At 38.0% G+C, this 19,775-nt stretch overlaps 1 protein-coding gene across 2 annotated transcripts in view; it reads left to right on the top strand.

The window, feature by feature from the left end:
- Positions 1–19,775, top strand: part of PRKD1 (protein kinase D1) — a 347,146-nt gene that overhangs the window by 240,052 nt on the left and 87,319 nt on the right. For both annotated transcript variants that reach the window (XM_024982053.2, XM_024982052.2), the window contains exons 3-4: positions 18,001–18,132; positions 19,451–19,611. In XM_024982053.2, the coding sequence (XP_024837821.1) occupies positions 18,001–18,132; positions 19,451–19,611 (293 nt within the window). The remainder of the gene's footprint in view (positions 1–18,000; positions 18,133–19,450; positions 19,612–19,775) is intronic.

Here is a 19,775-nt window from a genome sequence, read left to right as displayed (position 1 = left end):
CTGCTTTGTTTTTACTTTAAAATTTTTGTGTGTATCATACTTGATTAGCAGTGATAATTAGCCATGTTTAGGTATACAGCAGAGTGATTCAGTTGTACAAATACGTGTTTCTGTTCTTTTTCAAATTTTTTTTTCCAATTTAAGTTATTACAGAATATTGAGAGAATTCCCTGTGCTGTATAGTAGGTCCCTGTTAATTTTCTGTTTTAAATATAGCAGTGTATGCATGTCAGTCCCAAACTCCCAACCTACCCTTTCCCCTCTTCTCTCCAATAATCATATATTCCTACTCTAAGTCTGTGAAGCTGTTTCTGTTTTGGAAATAAGTTCATTTGTATCATTTTTTAAAGATTCCACATCTTAGCAATATCGTATAACTCTCTCTCTCTGTCTGACTCACTTCACTGAGTATGATAATCTCTAGGTCTCTCCATGTTGCTGCAAATGGTGTTATTTCATTCTTTTTTTAATGGCTACGTGTGGGCTTCCCAGGTGGCTCAGTGATAAAAGAATCTACTTTCTAAGACACAGGTTTGATCCTTGTGTAGGGAGGATCCTCTGGAGAAAGAAATGGCAACCCACTCCAGTATTCTTGCCTGGGAAATCCCATGGACAGAGAATCCTGCTAGGCTACAGTCCAGGGGTCATAAAAGAGTTGGACACAAGTTAGAAACTAAACAGCAACAACAGTATTTCATTGTGTGTGTGTGTATCACGTCTTCTTTATCCATTCCTCTGTTGATAGACATTTAGGTTGCTTCCATGTCTAGGCTTTTATAAACAAGGCTGCAGTCAACAGTGGTGTGCATGTATCCGTTCAAACCACGTTTTTCTCCAGACACATGCCAAAAAGTGGAATTACTGGATCATGTGGTAGCTCTATTTTTAGTTTTTTGAGGAACCTCCTTACTGTTCTTCATAGTGATTGTACCAGTTTACAGTCCCACAAACAGTGTAGGAGGCTTCTCTTTTCTCCACCCCTTCTCCAATATTTATTGTTTGTAGATTTTTTGATGATGGCCATTCTGACTTGTGTGAGGTAATATCTAATTTTAGTTTCCATTTGCATTTCTCTAATAATTAGTGATGTTAAGCATCTTTCATGTGCCACACAGCCATCTGTATTTCTTCTTTAGAGGAGTGTCTATTTAGGTCTTCTGCCCATTTTTTGATTGGGTTCTTTGTTTTTATGATATTGAGCTAAATGAGCTGTTTTTATTTTTATTTTTTTCAGTTTATTTATTTATTTTTTTACTTTACAATATTGTATTGGTTTTGCCATACATTGACATGAATCCGCCATGGGTGTACATGTGTCCCCATCCTGAAACCCCCTCCCACCTCCCTCCCCATACCATCCCTCTGGGTCATCCCAGTGCACCAGCCCTGAACATCCTGTATCAAGCATTGAATCTGGACTGGTGAAACATTTCACATGTGATAATTTACATGTTTCAATGCCATTCTCCCATATCATCCCACCTTCACCCTCTCCCACAGAGTCCAAAAGACTATTCTATACATCTGTGTCTCTTTTGCTGTCTTGCATACAGGGTTATCGTTACCATCTTTCTAAATTCCATATATGTATACGTTAGTATAATGTATTGGTGCTTTTCTTTCTGGCTTACTTCACTCTGTATAATAGGCTCCAGTTTCATCCACCTCATTACAACCGATTCAAATGTATTCTTTTTAATGGCTGAGTGATATTCCATTGTGTATATGTACCACAGCTTTCTTATCCATTCGTCTGCTGATGGACATCTAGGTTGCTTCTATGTCCTGCCTATTATTAACAGTGCTGCGATGAACATTGGGGTACACGTGTCTCTTTCAATTCTGGTTTCCTCAGTGTGTATGCCCAGCAGTGGGATTGCTGGGTCATATGGCAGTTCTCTTTCCAGTTTTTTAAGGAATCTCCACACTGCTCCATAGAGGCTGTACTAGTTTGCATTCCCACCAACACTGTAAGAGGGTTCCCTTTTCTCCACACCCTCTCCAGCATTTATTGCTTGTAGACTTTTGGATAGCAGCCATTCTGACTGGCAGGAAATAGTACCTCATTGTGGTTTTGATTTGCATTTCTCTGGTAATGAGTGATGTTGAGCATCTTTTCATGTGTTTGTTAGCCATCTGTATGTCTTCCTTGAAGAAATGTCTGTTTAGTTCTTTGGCCCACTTTTTGATTTGTTCATTTATTTTTCTGGAATTGACCTGCAAGAGTTGCTTGTATATTTTTGAGATTAGTTGTTTGTTGGTTGCTTCATTTGCTATTATTTTCTCCCATTCTGAAGGCTGTCTTTTCACCTTGCTTATAGTTTCCTTTGTTGTGCAGAAGCTTTTAAATTTAATTAGGTCCCATTTGTTTATTTTTGCTTTTATTTCCAATATTCTGGGAGGTGGGTCATAGAGGATCCTGCTGTGGTTTATGTCAGAGAGTGTTTTGCCTATGTTTTCCTCTAGGAGTTTTATAGTTTCTGGTCTTACATTTAGATCTTTAGTCCATTTGAGTTTCTTTTTGTGTATGGTGTTAGAAAGTGATCTAGTTTCATTCTTTTACAAGTGGTTGACCAGTTTTCCCAGCACCACTTGTTAAAGAGATTGTCTTTTCTCCATTGTATATTCTTGCCTCCTTTGTCAAAGATAAGGTGTCCATAGGTGCATGGATTTATCTCTGGGCTTTCTATTTTGTTCCACTGATCTATATTTCTGTCTTTGTGCCAGTACCATACTGTCTTGATGACTGTGGCTTTGTAGTAGAGACTGAAGTCAGGGAGGTTGATTCCTCCAGTTCCATTCTTCTTTCTCAAGATTGCTTTGGCTATTTGAGGTTTTTTGTATTTCCATACAAATTGTGAAATTATTTGTTCTACTTCTGGGAAAAATACCGTTGGTAGCTTGATAGGGATTGCACTGAATCTATAGATTGCTTTAGATGGTATACACATTTTCACTATATTGATTCTTCTGATCCATGAACACGATATATTTCTCCATCTATTTGTATCCTCTTTTATTTCTTTCACCAGTGTTTTATAGTTTTCTATATATAGGTCTTTTGTTTCTTTAGGTAGATATATTCCTAAGTATTTTATTCTTTTCTTTGCAGTGGTGACTGGAATTGTTTCCTTAATTTCTCTTTCTGTTTTCTCATTTTTAGTTTATAGGAATGCAAGGGATTTCTGTGTGTTGATATTTTATATCCTGCAACTTTACTATATTCATTGATTAGCTCTAGTAATTTTCTGGTGGTGTCTTTAGGGTTTTCTATGTAGAGGATCATGTCATCTGCAAACAGTAAGAGTTTTACTTCTTCTTTTCCAATCTGGATTCCTTTTATTTCTTTTTCTGCTCTGATTGCTATGCCAAAAACTTCCAAAACTGTGTTGAATAATAGTGGTGAAAGTGGGCACCCTTGTCTTGTTCCTGACTTTAGTGAAATGCTTTCAATTTTTCACCATTGAGGATAATGTTTGCTGAGGGGTTGTCATATATAGCTTTTATTAAGTTGAGGTATGTTCCTTCTATTCCTGCTTTCTGGAGGGTTTTTATCATAAATAGATGTTGAATTTTGTCAAAGGCTTTCTCTACATCTATTGAGATAATCATATGCTTTTTATCTTTCAATTTGTTAATTTGGTGTATTATGTTGATTGATTTGCGGATATTGAAGAATCCTTGCATCCCTGGGATAAAGCCTACTTTGTCTTGATATATGATCTTTTTAATATGTTGTTGGATTCTGTTTACTAGAATTTTGTTAAGGATTTTTGCATCTATGTTCATCCGTGATATTGGCCTGTAGTTTTCTTTTTTTGTGACATCTTTGTCAGGTTTTGGTATTAGGGTGATGGTGGCCTCATAGAATGAGTTTGGAAGTTTACCTTCCTCTGAAAGCAGGAGTAGCAATACTCATATCAGATAAAATAGACTTTAAAACAAAGGCTGTGAAAAGAGACAAAGAAGGACACTATATAATGATCAAAGGATCAATCCAAGAAGATGTAACAATTATAAATATATATGCACCCAATATAGGAGCACCACAATATATAAGACAAATGCTAACAAGTATGAAAGGGGAAATTAACAATAACACAATAATAGTGGGAGACTTTAATACCCCACTCACACCTATGCATAGATCAACTAAACAGAAAATTAACAATGAAATACAAACTTTAAATGATACAGTAGACCAGTAAGACCTAATTGATATCTATAGGACATTTCACCCCCAAACAATGAATTTCACATTTTTCTCAAGTGTACACGGAACCTTCTCCTGGGCCATAAGAAGAATCTTCTTCTATGTGACAGATCACATCCTGGGCCATAAATCTAGCCTTGATAAATTCAAAAAACCTGAAATCATTCCAAGCATCTTTTCTGACCACCATGCAGTAGGATTTGATCTCAATTACAGGAGAAAAACTAGTAAAAATTCCAACATATGGAAGCTGAACAACACGCTGCTGAATAACCAACAAATCACAGAAGAAATCAAAAAAGAAATTAAAATATGCATAGAAACGAATGAAAATGACAACAACCCAAAACCTATGGGACACTGTAAAAGCAGTGCTGAGGGGAAAGTTCATAGCAATACAGGCTTACCTCAAGAAACAAGACAAAAGTCAAATAAATAACCTGACTCTACGCCAAAGCAACTAGAAAAGGAAGAAATGAAGAATCCCAGGGTTAGTAGAAGGAAAGAAATCTTAAAAATTAGGGCAGAAATAAATGCAAAAGAAACAAAAGAGACCATAGCAAAAATCAATAAAGCCAAAAGCTGGTTCTTTGAAAGGATAAATAAAATTGACAAACCATTAGCCAGACTCATCAAGAAACAAAGGGAGAAAAATCAAATCAACAAAATTAGAAATGTAAATGGAGAGATCACAACAGACAACACAGAAATACAAAGGATCATAAGAGACTACTATCAGCAACTATATGCCAATAAAATGGACAACTTGGAAGAAATGGACAAATTCTTAGAAAAGTACAACTTTCCAAAACTGAACCAGTAAGAAATAGAAAATCTTAACAGACCCATCACAAGCACAGAAATTGAAACTGTAATCAGAAACCTTCTAAGAACAAAAGCCCAGGACCAGACCAGACGGCTTCACAGCTGAATTCTACCAAAAATTTAGAGACGAGCTAACACCTATCCTACTCAAACTCTTCCAGAAAATCACATGAGCTGTTTTTAAATTTTGGAGACTAATCCTTTGAAAAAAATAAAGCAATAGCCTATCATTTTTTTTAAATGAGTTATATTTTTGGCATTGTATTTAAGCAATCTTTGCTTAAACCAAGCTTATAAACATTTTCTCTGAGGCTTTCAGGCTTCATATTTAGGTCTGTAGTCTATTTTGAGTTATTTTTTGCAAATAATGCAAAAACGTAAGATTATCATAAATCTGCATATGCATCATTGAGAAAATGTGTTCTGTGTTTTACAGTACTTCAGGGACTACCACAGTATAGTGACAAGTGCAATGCTATTATTTCACAATGTTTTCTCAATGAAATAATTATGCAGCTATTCTTTAATAGTTATACCTATTTCGAAGATGAGGGAAATGAGATACAGAGAGATCGTGCAGCTTAGAAGAGATGGGTGTAAACAGCAATGAAACCACCTTACCTCACTCTGAAAGTCATACACTTTCCAGAGTTGTAAAAAGAAAATTGTTTTCAGCAATAAATTTCCCATGCTGTGAATAACCTGTACAGATCACAAATAAACATTCCTTTCCACCTCTGCCTCCCCACTGGAGCCTGGACATCCTGGATTCTGAACCCTCGATCCCTACTGCCCTCAAACCCAGCTTGACCCTTGGCCGTAATGCCCAGGTGAATGGATAAACTGATGCCCTATTGAAAAGATTCAACTGGTATATGGATGAACAAACTGTAGCATATCAGCCAAATGGAATTTGACTTAGCACACAACAGAGATGAATTTCAAATGCATTATGCTGATAGAAGCTACAGTCAAAAGGCTACATTTATATGACATTTTTGAAAGTCACTCAGTTGTGTCCAACTCTGTGCGACCCCATGGACTGTAGCCTGCCAGGCTGCTTTGTCCATGGAATTCTCTAGGCCAGAATACTGGAGTAGGTAGCCTTTCCCTTCTCCAAAGGGAGAGGTGATCTTCCCAATTCAGGGGTTGAACCCAGGTCTCCCAAATTGCAGGTGAATTCTTCACTATCTGGGCACCAGGGAAGCCCACAAATACTGGAGTAGGAAGCCTACCCCTTCTCCAGGATATCTTCCCAACACAGGATCAAACCCAGGTCTTCTGCATTGCAGGCAGATTCTTTACCAGCTGAGCTACCAGGAAAGGCCTTAGAAAAGGCACAGAAAATAAATCAGTGGTTGCCAAGGAATGAATGGACTTGCGGAAGAGATTATCTCCAAAGGAGCCCAAGGGAATTTGGGAATAGTTGAAAAAAAATTGTTTCATGTTTCCATTAGGGTGTTGTCTAGACAATTGTAGGGTTTCCCTGGTGGCCTGCAATGCAGGATCTTCCCTAGGTTGGGAAGATCCCCTGAAGGGGAGGGCATGGCAACCCACTCCAGTATTCTTGCCTGGAGAATCCCCATGGATTGAGGAGCCTGGTGGCTACGGTCTATGGGGTCGCAAAGAGTCAGAACTGTTCTCAATAAAGTTTAGATTTTACTTTATGTAAAAAAATGTACTCAATAGACATGACTAAAAGGCATAAATGCAGATTTTTAATTAATAAAACTCTTTTATTCTGATAAACCAGAATGGACCAACTGAGTTAATCAGCCTGATTATTCTAAAAGAATATGAGGAGTCCCTAAGCAATGAAAATCCTTCTCTGGGCGCCCCTAAGCAGCAGGCAGATCTATTCCTGCTCACAGCAAGTGCTTGGTCAATGGGCATTGATTTGACTTCAGCCAGGATTCAGCTGTTGCTTCTTTGGGAGTGGGAATACCCAGGAAATTTCACAGCTTTTAAGTTTTGTTTTGTTTATGAATCAAAAGCAAGCATCTGTTTATAAGAAAAGTTCAGTAAGACTTAAAGAAACTTGAAGCAGAGCATATAGGATCTCGGCCTGGTGTCTCTACGTGCAGAGATATTTGACAACAGTGATGCTCTTTGTTGCCAGAAACCCTGCTGCGTATTAGAACATTTCAGTATATTACCATACCTAGCTTTTGTCTACCAGCCTTTTGTAAGTAGTCTTAATGGGCAGTTTGTACGCTGGTGTTCCTCATGTAAATGAGGTCATTATCCTTTTAAAGGTATGAAGTCTCCTGTATGTGATGGAGCTTTCTGAGAAACAGATTTGACCTTTCTTTCCCCTATTCTGGATGCCTGCAGAGCCTGCACTCATTAGCTAGAATGTGACTCCATGACATTTTTACTTAATTTTCTTTTCCCTCTATGCTGGACACATGGGGCCACCATTTATGTTCTTTCTTGACCTGAGATGCTCTCTAATCCCTTTCCAGCTGTGGCATTTGTCATTCAGTCACATCAGGATGTGGTGACCCTTCTTTCCCCACTGCAATTCCCAACTGTTAATTGATTCATTTTAGAGAAGGAACTAGACACAGTCCTATGGACTTAGCACCATTTAATTTGCATTAGCCAGAACAGTGGAGAGAAAAGCAATTTCCTCTGGAGTGGAAACATATTCTTTGCAAGGTAGTAGAGGAAACAAATAATATTTTTTAAAGGTTTTAATGTTTTAAGTGCTGTGGATGATAAGTTGAAAGGCATTATTTCCCTCTATTGGTGTTGATGATGATGACAATAATTGTAAAAAGCATAAGTAATAATTGTAATTCAAACTCAGATCTTTTTTTATTACAAAGTCCATACTGTAAATCACTATACTAAGAAATTACTGTGATATCTACCATCAATCTGCCAAAAACTGTGCTGACCACCTTGTGTCCTCAGAGCCTAACTAGGTGAGCTTCAGTAAGCCAATTTGAAGGGAGAGGGACACAGATTCAGAGAGAGGAAGTAACTTGCTCAAGGTCGCCCCTTTGCCATGACAAGGACCAGAGCTCCAGTATGCTCTGACACTCAGTGCATGGTTCTCACCACTGCCTGCCCCACACTGCCTGTAGAATAATAAGGCACTAACAAAGATATCCATCGAAGAGTCAAGGACGTTGTTAGACACTTTTAAAAATGTGTAAATTGTGATCCATGCTATGATTCTGATGGACTTTGTTTCTGGACTTGGGATACTCTATTTACAGGTTATTAGAACTTAATAAAATGTAGAACCTTAGAACTGTAGGCTAGCACTATGAGTTTTAAAGGCATTGCTCCATTTATTCAAACATGGGCTTTGATCATTTCATATATGCATATAGACTCATAAGGTAAATGATCTATCCTTCATCAATCTGCTCATCTTAAGGTGTGAATGGATAAAGGGATAGGAGATTTCCCTAGAGCCTGATACATTTTATGATACAAGTGTACTCAGGAACTTACCAAAGAAGAGGGCAGTTTATGCCAGGTGTGTGTGTGCGTGCTCAGTCGCTCACCCACGTTTGATTCTTTGAGACCCCTGTGGACTATAGCCCTCCAGGCTCCTCTGTCCATGGGATTCTCCAGGCAAGAATGCTAGAGTGGGTTGCCATTTCCTTTTCCAGGGGATCTTCCCAACCCAGGGATTGAACCCACATCTCCCACGTCTTTGGCCTTGGCAGGCAAATTCTTTACCACGGGGTGGGCTTATCGCTGAAGGTGTTCCAGAGCAGGTGATTCAAGCTGAGTTATGGGATGGGAAGCAGAAGGGAAGGTTTGTGTGAAAGGCAGGGAGGCATGCATCAGTAATGACTGGATCAAAAGGTGTGCTGGAGGGAGTGTTAATGTGAGTGTCTTTGGTGTCTTCTTAATGTGGAGGGGGATGAACATAGTAACTTGTTCTTATAACTGTCTTGCTTAAGTTGCACAGAGCACCCTTTTGTATGTCTTTTATTCTGGTAGCATTTTCCTGGCAGGAGACATTGCTAGTTCTGTGGCAGATGCTCCCCATCAGCCACAGGGCTCAGTTGCCTGGGAGGGAAACAAAGGATGGATTGCTCAAACGTTATCTGTAACTCTCCAAGTTCACGAATACATCTTGTTTCGTGAGCAGAATTTTAGCCCTTAAAACTCCTACTGTCCTGCTGCTTGTTTCTAGTTGAAAAGAAAAATGAAGGAAGACTAAGAAGAAGGATCTGTTTCTTTCTGAGCAGGAATGAATGAATATTGGGATTTTTCCTAATTTTCATGCTAGAACATAGGCCTTGTCACCTCCCTGCCTGACATCTAAGAAGTGTAGAGATCTTTCCTTGAATGTTGACGATTATAGTCTAGATACTTAGAACTATTAAACGTAATTCTGTGACCTAGCCTATATAATTATTATAAATAAACCTATGCTAAATAAAAGAGACTATTACATAACTCTTAGGCCAAGTCAGTCAGTAGTGCCAGCTACATTATCCTGCTAATAATAAACCGTTCCATTTGATTTCTTCCATTACTTTGAAGATTTATAAATGTCTCTTACTTTCCAAAGTCTTTTTTCCTTCAAGAGATTGATAAACACTTTTATTTCCTTCTAGTTTTTCCATGGTTTGTTATTTTAACTTTTTACTCATCAGGTATTTTATATATATATATTATATATGTATATTTATCTATTTGTATAACATAGGAAATAAGTATCTAAATTGTTTTCCCCCAAGTAATTATTAAATCATTTGTTAAATTGTGTTTCCCTGCTGTATTGATTTATAATATCTCTTCTATCATATTTTGAGTTCATACACGGAATGGAGAAGGAAATGGCACCCCACTCCAGTTCTCTTGCCTGGAAAATCCTATGGACAGAGGAGCCTGGTAGGCTACAGTCCATGGGGTTGCAAAGAGTACGACTGAGCAACTTCGCTCACTTACTCACACAGAATAGATTTCTGGGTGATCAGCTCTATCATATTTATCTTGTTTTTCTTATACAACCACCACTTATTTTAAAGGTCATAGTTTTATAAAGTTTTTTGATATGAACTAGGGCTAAATTTCTTCATTAACTCTCCTTTAAAACTTCTCCATTCTTATCAGGGCATCTTCTGTTTTTCTTAGCATAATTCCACAAGCCCAACAAGATTCTCTAAGAATATTATGGTAGATGTTTTCATAAGATTATAAATTTATATAACTTGCCAGGGTCAATTGAAAACAGTTCATCTAAAGCCTTTAGATAATCTTTGTTCTCTACCCTAGACTTGTTTCCTTCTTGAGTATATTTGATGTTTCTTCTTCCCTTTGTTTAGTTTGAATATAGATAGTCCACTTCTAGAAAACTATAGTTGAATAATTTGGCTTTTCCTACTTTATTAGCATTAAACTATTTTTCCATAGTTCAGGCCTGTCTCTGCTTCATTCTTTCCACATACAACATACAACTAAAAGACCTTTTCTTCTGTTCCAGCTTTTTAAAAGATTCCACTCTCTCCTGCTGTTGGCGTTCTTAGAGTGGTTCTCACTGGCCTGGCCACTGTTTGCTGTCACCCTGAGGCTGCTGCTCCTTCTGTAGTTAATGCCCTCTCTTGCTTAATTTGAGCCCATCAGAGTTCCCTGGGAAGTTACATCAGTTTCTCTAGGTACCACCCCCCTCTTCTCCCTAATTAGGGTAACTTGTTATTGTGCTGTCACTCTAGCTTGTGAGACCCTTTTATTCCTCTTGGAGGCATATATGTTTTTTAAGAGTCTCTGGCCACAGACTTATAAAATATTTTCCCAGAACTCTCTGAACTGCCTGATCAGCATAGCTAAATAAATTTTATGATTCTTCCCTTGGCTGCTATAATCTTTGGAATGATATAGTCCCAGCCTCCCAAGTTCCCATCATTGTTCCTCACTAATAATTTTTCGGGTCATATGTGAGTGAAAATTTGAAATGTTCATTTTTCTTTTCCCTCCAGTCATCTAAAAGATACTATTGCAGTGTCTCAACAAGAATTTGTTGAATGCTCTTGTTTCTGGAGAGGTAAAGGACTTTCCCAACTCTAGATGTCTCCAGGTATAACAAAAACATGAACCATGAGATTAACTTGAACAGTGGATGGAGGAAAAGAATATCTGGTACAGCAGTATCTTGGAGAGACTGGGACCAGTGGAGAAGCACAGAGAAATTACCAATCTCAGGGTGTTAGTGTGTGTGTATTAGGTAAGTGGAGTAGGGGAGGGGAGGGGAAGTGCACATGCCCAGGCGGAATTTTACCAGTGTCGTCAGATATCCGGGCCACAACAGCATGCAAATGATCTGTTGCAAGCTCTCAGTGACCTATACTATGGACAATGTTGCAGTCACCCTTGCTAACTGTGTTGACACTACACCAAGGATGATGAAGTGTCAAGAACCCACAAAATTATATTTATGGAGAAATATGTAGATAATTTTAAATAAAATCAAGCTGTATAAAGTGTTTCCTCTTTTCCTTTATCCTCTTTTCTGCTTTTCAAAATATTCCTCACTCTTGAGATTTCTCTTCAGTGATTCCCTCATGATGGAGCTTTACCTGATAGACCGAGGTGGTCTCAGCTACCTTCTCCTTTGTGTTTTCACCTCTGCATCTTGTATTATGATTATTTATGGGTCTCTCATCCTCATTTTGACTTTGAACCCTCAACATCAGATACCATTCCTTGTTATTTTTCTATTTCCAATATATACTGTGTGACAATATATGTGTATATATATACACACATTATTATATAGTAGTTTCTAGATACATTAGTAAATCATAATGTTAATCAATTATGTGCTTAAAGGTATTTGGCCTGCTTGACCTACATGAATTAAGACACAAAAATGTCTTAATTTTAAGTGGTTGCTTTTAAACTGTCACCACCAAATAGAAGATACAAAGTTGTATTTGGGCTCAATATTAAAAATTTTTTTTTCTGAAGATTTGAGATGTTTACAATGCAATAAACTTATTCGTCAATAGTTCTCACACGAATGAACACTCTCAGATGGCAGAGGATTTTGTCCATGACTGGCAGAGGATTACTTATGTATATCTATTATGTGTGTGTAGATAGCGTATTGAAAAGCAGAGACATTACTTTGCCAACAAAGGTTCATCTAGTCAAGGCTATGGTTTTTCCTGTGGTTATGTATGGATGGGAGAGTTGGACTGTGAAGAAGGCTGAACGCCGAAGAATTGATGCTTTTGAACTGTGGTGTTGGAGAAGACTCTTGAGAGTTCCTTGGACTGCAAGGAGATCCAACCAGTCCATTCTGAAGGAGATCAGCCCTGGGATTTCTTTGGAAGGAATGATGCTAAAGCTGAAACTCCAGTACTTTGGCCACCTCATGCGAAGAGTTGACTCATTGGAAAAGACTCTGATGCTGGGAGGGATTGGGGGCAGGAGGAGAAGGGGATGACAGAGGATGAGATGGCTGGATGGCATCACTGACTCGATGGACGTGAGTCTGAGTGAACTCCAGGAGTTGGTGATGGACAGGGAGGCCTGGCGTGCTGCGATTCATGGGGTCGCAAAGAGTCGGACACGACTGAGCAACTGATCTGATCTCATCTGATGGATGAATGATAGGATGTTAAATTGGATATGGTTTCTTATCCTTTGGATGCATTAAAACTGATGAGTATGTATATTTAACTTGGGGGTGTGGTATTTAGAAGCTATTTTCAATATTCTAGAAGTTAAGAAAAAAACAAATTTATTTACAACAAATCTTAACAGCTTTTAAAGCTTTATAACATTTTGCTTTGGGTCAGACTTACCAATTGAATAACACTGGCTATCACGTAGAAACAAAACTCCAGTTGGCTGTTAATTATGCATCACCTTTGATTTTGTAAAAATTTTAAATCCAGTTGTTGTTACTAACTCCAGTTTGTTTAGAGGGAGGAGGATTTCAAAAAATGAAGAATATGCAGAAAGCATATTAAAAGAATTTTTGATCATCAGTTCAGTTCAGTTGCTCAGTTGTATCCGACTCTTTGTGAACCCCATGAACTGCAGCACACCAGGCCTCCCTGGTCATCACCAACTCCCGGAGGTTACACAGACTCGTGTCCATTGAGTTGGCAATGCCATCCAGCCATCTCATCCTCTGTATTCCCTTTCTCCTCCTGCCCTCAATCTTTCCCAGCATCAGGATATTTTCAAATGAGTCAGCTCTTCACATCAGGTGGCCAAAGTATTGGAGTTTCAGCTTCAACATCAGTCCTTCCATCAGTCCGTCCAGACCCAGGACTGATCTCCTTTAGGATGGACTGATTGGATCTCCTTGCAGTCCAAGGGACTCTCAAGAGTCTTCTCCAACACCACAGTTCAAAATCATCAATTCTTCGGTGCTCAGCTTTCTTTATAGTCCAACTCTCACATCTGTACATGACTACAGGAAAAACCATAGCCTTGACTAGATGGACCTTTGTTGACAAAGTAATGTCTCTGCTTTTTAATATGCTGTCTAGGTTGGTCATAACTTTCCTTCCAAGGAGCAAGCGTCTTTTAATTTCATGGCTGCAATCACAATCTGCAGTGATTTTGGAGCCCCCAAAAATAAAGTCAGCCACTGTTTCCACTGTTTCCCATCTCTTTGCCATGAAATGATGGGACCGGATGCCATGATCTTAGTTTTCTGAATGTTGATCATAAGCTGAATTAATTTCATTCTATATGTTATTTCATGGACTTTTTTACTCAGTATTTTTTTTTTTTTTTTTGCAAGTCTGAGGTAAGGATGCATCTTACAATGTGCTTATCGCTCAGTCGTGTCCAAGTTTTGCGACCCCATGGACTGTAGCTCCCGCCAGTCTCCTCTGTCTATGGGGATTCCCCAGGAATCCCCAAGAATACTAGAGTGGGTTGTCATGCCCTCCTCCAGCAGATCTTTACCCAGGTCCCTTCCATTGCAGGCAAATTCTTTACCGTCTGAGCCACCAGGGAAACCTTTAGTGGTGTGTTATATTTTCTTACAGTGTTTCTTTCTTTCTTTCTTTCTTTTTTTTTTTTTTTGAATCTTTTCCTATTGATTCAGTAAATATGCAGGTAATTTATAATCCACAGAATTTTAATGGTCAGAGAATATGATTATTTTATTCAGAGTTCGTATGGTTCAGGTGTCAGATTGTCTGAATCAAGATCCTGTGTCACCTAGGACAGCTCCTTAATTTTTCTGGGACTCAATTTTCTCATCTGTAAATTGGGGATGATAATACCTACTTCATAAAGTCCTTGTGAAAATTGAATGAGATGATACTTGAAATGTGTTAAGCTTTTCTTCTTATACCTGTTCCAACCTGTCAGTGCCAGAAAGAGTTAATGCTTCTCCCCCGTTGCCAAAATTACCAGTAAGAGAAATTAACTGAAAATCTTGCAAGATGGGACATTATTTTATTTTATTATGCAAATAAATTTGACCTCCAGAGATTATTTATTTTGCTTCAGAAGCTGTACTGCTAACCAAACAGTTTATTCCATTTTTGTGCAACAATTTATAATGAGCCTAAAAAGAAGTACTGATTATCTTAGAGTTTTTGGCTCAATTACCTGTTTCAAATGCTCAATGACTAAGGAAAGCATGTCATTTTCTCCTCTCCTGCACCATGGAGTATAACAATAGACTGTGAATAGAGCAAATCAGAGATACAAATACCAGTATAAGGGGCCCATTGTGTTTAGTGTGTAGCCTGGTCATATGGTTTTAATTTAGGTCACCTGATTGATTGTGACATCCAGACAGATAGCACATTGTCCTCTCTTGGATCCCTAAACACGTTAATATTCCTGTTCTTCTCTGCCCATTTTGCTTCCAAACCTTAAGTGAAATGGAATTACAGCATGCACTTTGTTTTCCTGTGCTAAGTGATTATCTCTGCAGTGCAATTTTGTGATTAGGCAAGATGGCATGCATACACTCAGCTAATGCTGATTTCCCCCAGGGTGCAGAAACAGGTAAATTCATAATGAATTGATGTTGTGCTTTGATTTCAAATGCATGTGAAACCTCACCATACTTAGTAGTTTTATTTTAAAAATGTGTTTAATTATTCTAAAATTAAAATTGAACTTTAGAAAATGGCATTTAAACATAAGTCAAGGGTGCTAACTGCTTATGAATGTTAATCCCCTTCAAAAAGTGAAAAAAACAAATGTACCTGACATAAATTGGGTTGGGGGTGTCTTTGAAAATCTTTTTAATTATTTATATTCATTCTGATTAATTCAAAAAATCTGAATGCAGCTAGGTATTAGTATTGTCAGGTACTAAGATTCCTTATTTTGAAAACTACCGTAATTATTTAACTAATTGCTATCATGGTATTGCCACAGTTGTTTGGGTGTCATTCAGTGGGAGTAGGGGGTGGAGGGAGAGGCAGGGGAGAAGTGAGGAGTTAATGGTTGGCACAAAATATTTTCTTTAGCTATTTTCTTTGATGTTTTAAAAACAATTTTTGTCCATGATGGTGAGAGACCAATTTTAAGGAGGATTTAGCATTTACAAAATTAGACACATTTTGACCAGATTATAAAAGCAAATTGATTGGTACTCAAACCATACCTTTTACTGATTTACTTAGAATAAGCACTGACTGTAATATTGTGAAACTTGAAGTGAGAAACATAATAATGCAATTTCTCAATCTTATTTCAATTGAAATTCTTTTTGTAAGAAATATTAACATTAATCAGAACTCCTTGTAGGTAATGCTAGAGCAGGTTACTTGGCTACAGTTCTTTGATTAGCTCCTTCTTCCCACACTTTAATCTCTTAGTGTCGTGTCCAGTATACAGTAAGAGTACAATAAACCTTAACCGTATTATCATTCTCATTATCTTTCCATTGAGTAAAAATTGTACGTTTAATAAGTTGATAGTTTATTTCCAGTAATAAAGCACATTAATTTGGAATAAAGTACTTTTATTCAAGATTCAAGGGGAAACCAACCCATTAAATTTTTTCATCTCCTTTCATGGTTCAGTTATATGTTCTGTGAACCGCCAGTCATATTCTTTCTGATGGAAGTGTTTCACTTTCCTGCATGTTCTATCTTCATTTGCCCTGAGGGATACGATACTCTCAAAGTTGTGCTCCTAGTTTGGACACCTGTCTAGCAGGGGTGAACTGCCTACAGCTTCAGCATTCACTCTGCCACACTTTGCACGCTTAGCAAGGTAAGCACTTCGTGAGTCTTCTCCACAGGCGATTCGTTGGCCCGTACCTGCTGTCCAAGTCACCAGCAGGAAAACTGCAGATACTTGTTTCTCGCACAGTGGGGCTGTTGGATATAACTCTCGGGGTAGAGTTAGGAAAGACAAGATGTAACACAAGAATGATGAAAAGGAGCCTGGACTGGAGACAAAACACTTCCGGATTGTAGTCTTAGTCCTATTTAGTAACTTAGGCCAAACTTTGTAGCTTCTTTGAACCTTAAAAAGTTATTTTAAGGTATTTAAATGTTACTATGGAGTTGTAAAAATTTGTTTTTATCTGTCTCCTGCTTATCTGGAAGGCTCTGTAAATATGTCTTACTTATCTTTACGTTTTTAAACTGGATTGGTGCCATTGACAGATAACATGGAAAAGGCATTTAATAAGTGTTGAAAAAGCGAGGCAAGAAGACAAACAGGAGGCAGAGAAAGGAAGGCAGAATAGAATCATCTATGTAAGACCTAAGTTTGCCGCAAAATTCTCTTTGCATAAAACCTTACGAAATTAAGTGCACCTGGTCCTCTTCTAAGATTAATGGAAGTTTACACTTCGGGGTTAAGAGAAGTCACCATCAGTCAGACCTTTCTTCTAATGTGTGGGAAACTGAGACTCATGACGATTAAGTGAGGTGTCACTCAGGTAATGGCAAAGCCTCCCCTAGCTCTTCTCAGTCTATGGTCAGCTCTTCCTGGGCTATACTCGACAGCCTCGAGATCAGGCTATGTGTGCAAATAGGTCTAGAAAATACAGCCCCACTCATTCGAATTTGGGAGAAAGGGGTGGCCTTTCACTTTGTATTCTCTGTACCTTTCTATTTCTTGATTTAAGCAACACCAAAAGAAACATATTTTTATAACATAATTAAAAAGTCCTATGGAAAAGTATAATTAAAAATAATGAATTTCAACACTCTGTATGAATAACATATAGAATAAATAACAATAAGCAATAATAAAAATACCCTATAGCATGAATGTGATTTACTAAAGTATATTTTTCAAAGTGAACTGAAGTTCAGCAGTATGTATATTAAATCCCTCTGGCATATTGGTGAAGAGGCTGCTTGTTATTTTTAGGTCAGGATTTAAATGCTTGGTTATATTGCATAAGAGTTCAAACAACTTGATCTCTCCAAAAGAGGCCGCATAGATTTCTTGTGTTCCAGTTAGACCCCACCCTTCTACTGTACCTCTCTTCAAGGTCATATTCAAGTATACTTTCTTCTGATCTGTCTAAATAAAATTCATCAAGAGTTTCTTTTCCTTTAATACTTCTGAATACCTCAGGTTCATTTCAAGTAAGAGAAGAAGCAAAGTGTTTTCAAGTAACATCCCCTATCTATAAATCAAGTTGACTTACCCTTTCATTGATTCTTCTAGTGTTTTGGCTATTTTTTAAAACTTTTTATTTTATGTTGGAGTATAGCTGATTAACAACCTTGTGATAGTTTCAGGTGAAAAGCAAACAGACTCAGCCATACATATACAAGTATCCATTTGGCTATTTTTGAAGTGGTCTGAGACCTTAAGAAGCAGGAAGACAAGAAAGAGGTTCCTGTGCCACCACTTATAAAGCTGTGGTTGGGAAGAATGCAGTGGAATGGCTAAAAGTCAGGCAGTGTTGCATCTGTCCTAACTTTGCCGAGAGTTATATACATACTTGCATAGTAGTTATCATGCATACAAATTATCTACAGATCAGGGTGTTCATTCAACTTATTTTTCAATGTTTTTTATTTTTACAGCTTCCGCCACCTTTGAAGACTTTCAGATTCGCCCCCACACTCTCTTTGTTCATTCATACAGAGCTCCAGCTTTCTGTGATCACTGTGGAGAAATGCTGTGGGGGCTGGTGCGTCAAGGCCTTAAATGTGAAGGTAAAGTGATTTCCCTTCCTGGCCCAATGGAATACATGCTGGGGTTACCTGTCTGTGTTGTGACCTTTTCTGCAATTTCTTCTTTCCTTCAGATATCTTCCATGGATCTGGGGAGTGCGTGGATTCTGTTCTGTTCATTTCCTGTCTTCAACATATTAGCTCTGATCTGGGAAACCAGATTCTCCTATCTTTTCCCCTGTATTGTATGGATATGTTTCTCTCTTATAAGGTGTTGATTATTTTGCTAACAGACTAAACATTACAATTTATATCTTAAGCTAGAACTTGGAATAATAAGCATTCAATAAATGTTGAAATGAGCTAAGATTCAGAAGTTTAATCAAACCATCCAAGATCGCTCAGCTTTTAAGTGACCGACTGGAACATGTACCAAGCTTTCCACACCAAGGTCATAGTTGTATCATCTTCTATGGACAGAACTCCTTGAACTACTCAATCCGATTTCTAGAACACCATGATGTATTCTTAAAAACAAATCAGATTATACCCTGATCTTACTATTTAAGAGGTGGAGTAGGGAGGGATAGAGCTGTTTGAATGTTGACCAGAAAACCTAAGCTTTCATGATGAATCCTATAAATAAGGTAACCATAATTTCTGAATTTTTGTTCGTAAAAAGGTAGAAGAAAGTCTACCTAAAGGGTAGGTGTATGAAAATTTGTCTACTGTGTGACACATGGGAGAATTTTGAGGTAAGACTACAATGCGAGAACTATGAACAGTAGAAATGTTGAGAGAAAAACAGTGCTTTCCTAATTATTTACCTGTGGAAGCTAGCATGTGAAATATTTTACATATTTTCTTAATGATTTTACAAGGTGGTAGTTATCCCCATTTTACCAACAGAAAGACTGAGGTGAAGTTAATTGTCCAAGGCCAGGTAGACAAATAAGTTTTGTGGAGTCTTGACTCAAATCAATATAGTTCAGAAGTTATGAGACATTATGATTAATTTTCTCTCACAATAGAACTTATAGCAGCTAAAAATAGGTCATCTCTTTGGAGTTTTGTTCCTGGACCCCTCAAAGACCAAGTCCTTTATGTTAGAAAACATTTTTAAAACTGATAACCAGACTGGTTGCTGAGCTCATCCAATAACATCAGATTTCAAAACCCCGCTTATTGACATATTGAGATGATAAAGCTCAGAAAAACCTTAAGAGAAAATTTAAATTTTCAAACAGCCTGAAGAAAAATGGAAGCAGTACTATTTCTCAAAATTCATAATTTATACCATAGACTCGAGTAGCTTTTAATTTATCATTGAACAAAAGTCATTTTTGCTGTCTCCTTCTAGGATGTGGGCTGAATTACCACAAGAGATGTGCATTTAAAATCCCCAACAACTGCAGTGGCGTGAGGCGGAGAAGGCTCTCAAATGTCTCCCTTACTGGGCTCAGCACTGTCCGCACAGCATCTGCCGAGCTCTCCACCAGTGCCCTTGATGAGCCCCTTCTGGTATGGCCTCTTTGTTTATCTGTTTCCCAGTTTACATGAGAAATCTGAAGGATGATGTGGTAACAGTGTCAATCCAAGACAGTGTCCTGGGAGGAAGAACACAGCCAGGGTGTTGATGACTGTGTTTCTTCAGGGCCTGTGCTGTAGATTGGTCAGTGCCTCAG

Source organism: Bos taurus, chromosome 21 (genome assembly GCF_002263795.3).
Source record: "Bos taurus isolate L1 Dominette 01449 registration number 42190680 breed Hereford chromosome 21, ARS-UCD2.0, whole genome shotgun sequence".
Lineage (NCBI taxonomy): Eukaryota > Metazoa > Chordata > Mammalia > Artiodactyla > Bovidae > Bos > Bos taurus.
Note: the sequence above shows the minus strand (reverse complement) of the source record. Positions and strands in the feature narration are given on the sequence as shown.